The sequence below is a fragment of the Gavialis gangeticus genome, unplaced genomic scaffold (genome assembly GCF_001723915.1).
Source record: "Gavialis gangeticus isolate Ggan-Ray unplaced genomic scaffold, GavGan_comp1, whole genome shotgun sequence".
Lineage (NCBI taxonomy): Eukaryota > Metazoa > Chordata > Crocodylia > Gavialidae > Gavialis > Gavialis gangeticus.
Window position 1 is genome coordinate 57653549 of NW_017728994.1, and position 8285 is coordinate 57661833.

The following is an 8285-nucleotide window of genomic DNA, read 5'->3' on the forward strand; positions in this document are numbered from 1 at the left end:
AGCTCTGTCCCACGCCCTGCCCCAGGCTGGCTGGTCAGTGCCTGTCCCAGCCCCACTCCCTCACTGCAGGGACCTCAATCTGTGCCCCCCCATGCCCCTTCCCCCTCTTCTTCCACCACAATGGACTTACCAGCTGGACAGTGCTCTTCGGTCTGCGGGGCTGCATATCAGAAATTGGATTGGTATCGGCAGATATGCCTTCTTAAAATTCAGTTATCAGTATCAGGCCCAAAAATCTCTATCATTGCACCCCTACTTAAAATCCTTTATGACAACAAATTAAATAATTGCTTAATTTAAATATAGTTATACACAAAGTACTATCTATACTTGTTATGTGTATGTATATGAATGTTAGAATTTAATGTTCTAATATGGCTAATGTTATGGCTACTTTTGATGTTATAAGTTTGAGTTCATGCTTTTGCTAAATAATATTTTCTCTTCTCTTTCAGTCCTAATGCAATACTTAGATTAAGATTTAATCATTTTGCCACAGAATGTAGTTGGGACCATATGTATGTTTATGATGGCGATTCAATATATGCACCTTTAATAGCTGTATTTAGGTAAGTATTTTTAATTAATAATTCTTTATTGTTACTAGTAAGACAGAATTTGAGGAAAATAATAGCACTAGTGGTTTGAGTGTGCTACTGGTAGTTTTTGTTTCCTTTGTTTATACTAGAAGATAGATAAACATATTGCTGGTACTAATCCAACATAATCATTTTGCTTTTGGCTCAAGGGTAATAATATTAAGTCCTTTACTGGGCACGTCCTAAATGCCAACTTTTTAGTGGAGCAGTAAAGCTGATAGCAGTGCTATCTATACTAATACAAGAGTCTTTCTACAGAACAGAGACATTGCACTACTTAAGAATAGTCATTAAGCTATTTACAGGTTGGCAGCTTGAAGTTACTTGCTGAGGGACCTCTCCTTTGGAGTTAACCAGAGTTACCAACTGCATAAGATCTTTTTGTCCATTAGAATGGAAAGCATGATGGCAAATGATTAAATATCCTTAGGTAATACTAATAGTTTTCTCCTCATCAAAGGTGAAAAGAATCTTAGAAAAAAATTGATAATTGTAGAGATCACACATGATCTTGATTGCTCTAATTTTATCTCGGGTCACAGGAATTATTATGCAACTGGATCAGCTCTGGGTTAGTTACTTGTTTACAGAGTGCTGATAATAGTCTTCTCTAGGGCGATTCACTTCTCTAGGGCCAGAAGTTGCACATGAACTGGTACAAGTGATGAGAAACCAGTTTAAATCTGTAGAACAACAGACGTTCAGTGCACATAAACCACTTTCAAAATGGCTGAACCTGGTTTAAGATAAACCTGTATGGATATAGTATCAGGCTTAACTGACTTAGGTGAAACTGGTTTATTGAACTTCTGTCCCAGATCCCATCCACATTCTAGTTAACTCATGGTCCCTCAGCATCCCAGGATGCTTTGCACCTCCCCTGCAAACTCTCCCTTGCAGGGTGGGAAGATCTGCTGAGCAGGGAGGCATTCTCTAGAACCCCCTGGCTTCTCTTCTGGGCCACTGCAGGCACGTGGCTGCATTTCTGGAATCGGAAGTGAATGTCCGTTCACTTGCTTATCAGTTCAGGCTGTGCAGCTTAGAGTAACTGTGAAGGTTGAATCAATTCAGCCTCAGGCTTTTTGTCTGCACTTAGCTTAGGTAACTTGCAAGGCAAAGCAAAAGATCATGGGCTGAAAAGTTTCTGACATACATCAATGTTTCAGTACTATTGAAAGCTTTTTCTCTAGTATTCTGTAGAAATGTGTTGAAAATAATTAAAAGAGAATCCTCATATAACAAAGAAAGTCCATAGGAGTTTAGATACCTAGAACAATGATCTGACATTTAAGCCAGATTGTATTTATTGAGAAAAGAAATATATTAATCATGCTGTTGTGATGTACACAAATATATTTGCCATGCTTATGGATCTGATCCTGCAACTATTAGGTGTTCTTTGCAGTCTTGCAGTCATTCCTAAGATCACTGGAGAAAGGAGATCAATAAATCCTGTAATTTTGTTTAGGTGAAGTATAGAAATGTGACTTCTGGATGAACTAACTCTACAAGTTTTACCAAGTCGGTAGGGACTGTGAACACATTGCAACTTTCTGACATAGGTTACATCTCTCTAAAATGAAACAGTGCAATAAGAGAGTGCTAAGATTGAAGTGGAGTTAATTGAAATATTGTAGTTAGTGTATTTAATGCATCTGAAATGAATAGGACTATGGTCCTGCATGACACTGTTCTGATTTGTTTTGCCCTCAGTTGAATTAAATGTCTGACTTTTTTTCAAAGCTGGTATCAAGTAAATACTTCTCAGTACAAAAGGGAGTTTGTTTGTATTTTTAGTAGAGTGCGCACACAGAAACAAAACCTCAATCCTTCTTACTCCAAGACACCCAGGGGTAAATTTCAAAGAAACAAAGATCATACATTCATTTAGTGAGAAATGTAAAAATAAGCATCTTACTATATAAGTAAATAAATATAGCAATATAAAACCAAGATTACAGGGTAAAAGCTGTTAAATTTTCTTACTTCACATCCGTGCCCTACTTACGTTTAAAAAGAAAAGAAAGAAAGAAAATAAAATGTTTGTATGTAAATCTAGTACTCTATTAGCCTTGTGACATTGTGTTGCTTCATACTGTAGCTGTCAAATAATGAGCAAATAAGATAAACAAGTAATAGTGTGGCCTGAGTTATTTGGTTTGCAACTTTTAGTAGAAGTTAACTAAAATAGATTTCCACCCCTCTAAAGTTTACACTAGGGGAGAGATGGAAAACAGGACTTTAAGCTGAACTTTTGTTAAATTTTCCATTTAAAAAAAAAAATTGGGGACATGTTCAAATGATTTTTATTGGCTAGTTCCTATCTTTCTATAAAACTCTTAGCGAAACTTTACCAAAAGAATTACAATTTCACTTATGATTGTATTTTTTTTGTTCTTCATGACTGGCCACAGAGTTTATTTGGCAGTTTAGAGCTGTTTTCATGCACTGGTTGTCACATTAGATTTACAGGGCAGATAGTAAAATACGTCTTATCCTGTGGTTAGACCTGGGGGCTTGAAATCCCAATCCCATGAAATCAGGGTAGTTCAGTATTGACTTCTAAGGAGATAGGATGTATTCCCAAGGTTATCTAAAATGAGCAGCTTAAGGTCACAGGCTGTTTGGGACAGGAACATTCTTCGACTTTAGTGTTTTTGAAATGTTGTTCATGTTTTTGCTAGATAACAAACAGATGATGATTTCATAAGCAGTACCCCCGAATTGTCAAATATAGGTTCATTATTTAACCTCTTACCAAAACTCTTTTAGGCTGCTGTGTAGCCCTCTCTATTATCTTGGCTCCCTGGTACCTTTTTTATAGTTCCCCCTGATAATTACCCAGTGACAGGTAGTTTTCCTTCTATACGCATGGTTGGTTGTCCTTCACAAGCATGATTTCTAGTTTACCTTGAAAGGGTAGGGGAGATGGGTATGCTATAGACAGGAGAGGTGAGAGAGGGTGAATAAAAGTTTTACAGGTTTTTTTCTGTGACCTGTTTGTTCATTCTTTTTAATCACTTCCCTCAGTATATTTTCTATTTCTGGTTCAAACGTCTATTATGTATAGTCTTTAATATTAAGCAGTTCCTAGAGTTTTTCTAATTTGTGGGTAATTTTTATTATTATTTTTATTTTGTTATACATTTATATATTTAAAATTTCCTTTGGGGTTTTCCTAAAGTTTTAATTTATTTTACATTTACCATACGGTTACCCACATGATTTATGTGTAGGATGCTTTTTCTCTGTTTCAGTGCAGTTATGAATTGATTTGCCCGTCTCTCTTTTAATGTCTGTTTAATGGAAAACATTCTTTTGAATGTTTTTAAAGCATATTTTCTTTTTCTCTAGAAACTTTAATTTTTCCATGAAGTTTAGTTTAAAATCATGATCTCTAGGTATAGCTAATTATTTTAGAAGAAATGGGGAAAATTTTCAAAGCCACAAATGTCATTTAGGTATTCAGCTCCCACTGAGAGTAAATGAGTTGACTGCTCGATTGTTTGAAGCTCAGGGGCAGATTTTCCATCTGTGTGCATTAATACTTGGCTCACAATATTCTATTGACAGCTCATGCATATGTATAATCAAATTCTGGGGAACTTTTTAGTGTTACTTAAAATCTGAGAAATCCCATCCCTCTTAAGATACAGAATTGTTGGCAGGCTTCATTCAGTGTTATTCTAAGAAACTTTTCATAAGATTTTCAAAGTGTTTTGGGTATGTTATTATTTCAATGCCTGACTTTATACAATCTGTTTTCCAGTGGTCTAATTGTCCCAGAAGTACGTGGAAATGAAACTGTTCCTGAAGTAGTTACTACATCTGGATATGCATTACTACACTTTTTTAGCGATGCTGCTTATAACCTAACTGGTTTTAACATTTTTTACTCGTAAGTATTTTTTAAAATCAATTACATTATTAAGTATAATTGGGCTGTGATTTCCTCTGGGAGCTCATAGCTGTAGAATATATTTTTCTTTTTGCTGGGTAATAGTATCGCTGATGTCAACACAGGGGTAGTTAGCTGTGTTCGGCTGAAGTCAGGCAAAAGGCAAAGTAGAGATACACTTGACAGACTAAATCAGAGATGCAAAAGCTTTTGTGAGCTGAAGTGATTAAAGCAAGTTCTGGCTCATGAAAGCTTTTGTGTCTCTGATTTAGTCTGTCAGGTGCATCTCTGTCCTGCCTTCTGCCTAATGTCAATAAAGTATGCATCCTAATAGGCTTTCAAACTAGGAAGTCAAAAAAGGAGCAAGAGCAAGAGAGAGATTTTTAGAAATGTGGAAAAGCTGAAACACATTTCTGTGTGAAATCTCCTATACCCTTGTTAGTGGGGACACTTTAAGGGGAGACTCTCACCTTTGTCCACATTGAATAGTACTTGACCATATGTATGGTCTTACTCAAATCAGTGAGACAGATAATATGAGTTTAGGACTCAGAATTTGGCACTTACATTCTTTTGGAAAAATTTAAATAGATTATGAGATTTTTCTCACTTTAGATTAGACTATCTTGTACTCATTGCTGTAACTTTTTCTTAATATTTTTCTGTTTTTCAATATCTTTTTTTGAAGTATGAATGCTAAACTCTACACAGTATTTCAGTAAGGGTCTCAACAATGACGCATGCATTTGTAGTAGCACTTTCAAACTCTCTTGGTGTTTCCTTGTCCAAGAATTGCAGTGCTTTTAGCCATGGTATTCCATAGGGACCTCAAAAGAACCTAGGAAATAGAACAAATGTGAGGTCTGTCTAGAAAATTATCCAGTATATAGCCAGTTTCAGAGGAAGTATAAGAACCTTGCAGCTAGTAGGTATGGGATAATTGGTCTCCCATGTCAGATCTCATCCAGTTCTGTAGAAGCTAGAAGCTGGCTAAGACTGTGTGAAGGACTATCCTTTTCAGATTTTTACAGTAATTAATTCTGATAACTTTGGATGTCCTTTCAAATGTCCAGTTCTTTCTTCACTCTTGCTGTGTTCTCAGCCCTCATATTCAGCTCATGTTCATTTGGTTATCCACTGTATTTTTCAAAGCTGTGGCTTTGGTATTATAGGTCTTCAGTATTTAGCTGTATTAAAATAAATGTTTGAGGTGAGCCCTGTTTACCAAACCATCCAGGTGAAGCTGGCTAGCTGATCTGATCCAGAATTATTTAGTGCTCTGCTAACAACCAGTGTTGATTTTACATTTTCTATAATGGAAATTCCTGTTCTAATACAGGCATTCAAGAATTCCATTCATTAGTGCCCCAGAAAATAAGTAAATTATCTTTAGTGTCAAATTTTGAGTTAGATTAAAAAGAAAAACAACATTGGAGAATTTCTATTGGTCCTAGGAGTCATTTTATTTAGTTGCCTTATAGGACAGCTGTCTAGATGAATGAAAATCGCAATGTCCATTCTCTTGAATAACTATCTATTAGTTTCTGCAGTGCCACAGGAATTTATTTCTAATTTGAGCTCACTAATATTCAAATTGTAATTCAAAGGCACCTCTTTTAACTAATATATATACTACTGGTGACAGCATCAGATAGAATATTGTTTCAGAGTAAAGTATGAAACCATCTGGTATTTCAGATGGTATTTCAGCCCTATTAAAAAAACAAACACCGTTCAAGTTTGAGTACAAACTTGGTTTTCTTTTGCTTCTTTCATATCAGGATTTCCTTTTCTTTTAAAAATACCATTTGAAAGGTTTCATTGTTGATTTGATCATTATTTTATCATTAGTAGCCAGGTTATTATTGTAGTCAGGACTTGGTTTGGGTTTAGGTGGCTTACCCAGGTTTAGCTGCTTGAAGTGGGACTGGCACAAGCAGCTGTTCTCCACTGCTGGGAGTGGCACAGGCAGCCTGAAGTAAGTAACTTCAGGGCTGGTGGGTCTGCGGGGAGGAGGATTGGGGGTAGGAACAGCACAGTCCTGGGGTTGGAGGGAGTGGCTGGTCTTGCGAATGCGTACAGGTGTTTACTAGGCTGGGTTAACTCGGGTTGATCTGAAGTTAGTTCACCCCCTGAGGATTTTCTCTAAGCAGGCATGGATTAATTTGCCTGTCACATCTGGCCTCATTGTTACCTCTAACAGTTAGAGATTAGCTTAGGCCCTGCTATAGTAGGTTTAATGCCCTTCTAAAACATTATAATATCACTGGATAGTCTTGTTATGGATAAGTGTCCAGTCTTGGTTAATTCTTGGTCTTGGCTACTTCCTTTGATTATAAGCTCCCCATATATTGTTTGAAAAAGTATTTTAATTTATTGATTTGAATGCTGATTTTTAATGTGTTGAAGTTATGTTGTTGCTGTGATGGTCCAGGAAATACATGATGGCAAAACATTCTTCTGGGTGATATCTTTTATTGCACCACCTGCATGGTTGGGATAGATGTAGACAAACTTTTGGGTATAACAGTACCATCCTTCAGGTCTTCCTTTTGTCTGTGGGATGGGAGTGGAGCAATGGGGAAAGGCTCCCTGGGTCATTCCTTGTTTCCTGTCTGAGGACTAGGCTATGGGAGGGGACTGAAGCAATGGGGTCCTGCCCCCCCAAATGGGAATTTCCTTAGACCAGACCAGGAGGGGAGCGTACAGATATTCATTCTTTAGACTGACTGCGTCTCAGTCTTGGTCTCTTCTGTGTTTCCTCTGGGAGAAATTCTTCTGATAGAAACATAATGCCTGTACATCCTACAAAACGTGGAAACTTGGTCATAGTATTAGGGAGGAGTATAATAATATTGTATGGGCATACAGGGAGAAAATTGGGAAAGCCAAGGCACAATTTGAGTTGCAGTTGGCAAGGAGTTCAAAAGGCAATAAAAAGGGATTATACATGTCAAAAGTAAGAGGAAGACCAGGAAAAACCATAAGTCATGTATGGAATGCAAGAGGCAATCTGGTTATAGATGATGCAGGTAAGGTTGAAGTGAGTATTTAAGGCCATTTTTACCTCACTCTTCACAGATAGAGGCAGCTATTGGATGATGAATGTAGTTGGCAGAAAAGATAGGAGAAGAGACATTCAGTTTAGATTGGTGGCAGAACAGGTTAGGTATTGCTTGGAGAAGGCAGATGCTTTCCAGTTGCCAAGCCTGGGTGGGATGCACTATGGGGCTGAGTCCAGATGTGCAGGCATGTGCAGTTTCTAGCGCTGCAAAACCTCTTTGCGGTGCCACAAACCAGATACCTTGCACATTAGGAGCATAGCACATGGTTTAATTTGCAGTGCTGGGGCAAAATTTGCTACTGGGATTTCCTGGTAGCAAAAACAACAATGACAAAAACCTCCAAAGAAACAAGTGGTGCAAAGCAGGCCAAAGTCTGGTGCACTGGGACAAACATGGAAATGGGGGAGCAAACAGCTCCCCCTTCTCCGTGTGCTACGAAGCCCCCACACTGAGGCACCTAGCACCCCAGCTAGCGTGCCTCGAGAGGGGAGCTGGCAGCCCTGGGCTGGCTGCTCCCTGGGGTGTGCTTCAGCGCAGAGACTGCAGTGGAGCCCCCATGCTGAGGCAGGCGGAGATAGCGAAGCAGCCAGCCTAGGGGTGCCTTCCTTCCTCTCGGCACACTGTTCCCCAACCAGCCCAGGAGCAGCTGCCTGGGGCTCAGGGTGCTCCGCAGTGTGCAGGGGCTGCCTGCTCTTTCGTGTCTATGTGCTGCTCCCCAGCTGG

At 38.6% G+C, this 8285-nt stretch overlaps 1 protein-coding gene across 4 annotated transcripts in view; it reads left to right on the forward strand.

Annotated features, from left to right (window-relative positions):
• Positions 1–8285, forward strand: part of ATRNL1 (attractin like 1) — a 1264546-nt gene that overhangs the window by 132819 nt on the left and 1123442 nt on the right. For all 4 annotated transcript variants that reach the window (XM_019502887.1, XM_019502885.1, XM_019502884.1 and 1 more), the window contains exons 3-4: positions 456–569; positions 4369–4497. In XM_019502887.1, coding sequence (XP_019358432.1) covers positions 456–569; positions 4369–4497 — 243 coding nt within the window. The remainder of the gene's footprint in view (positions 1–455; positions 570–4368; positions 4498–8285) is intronic.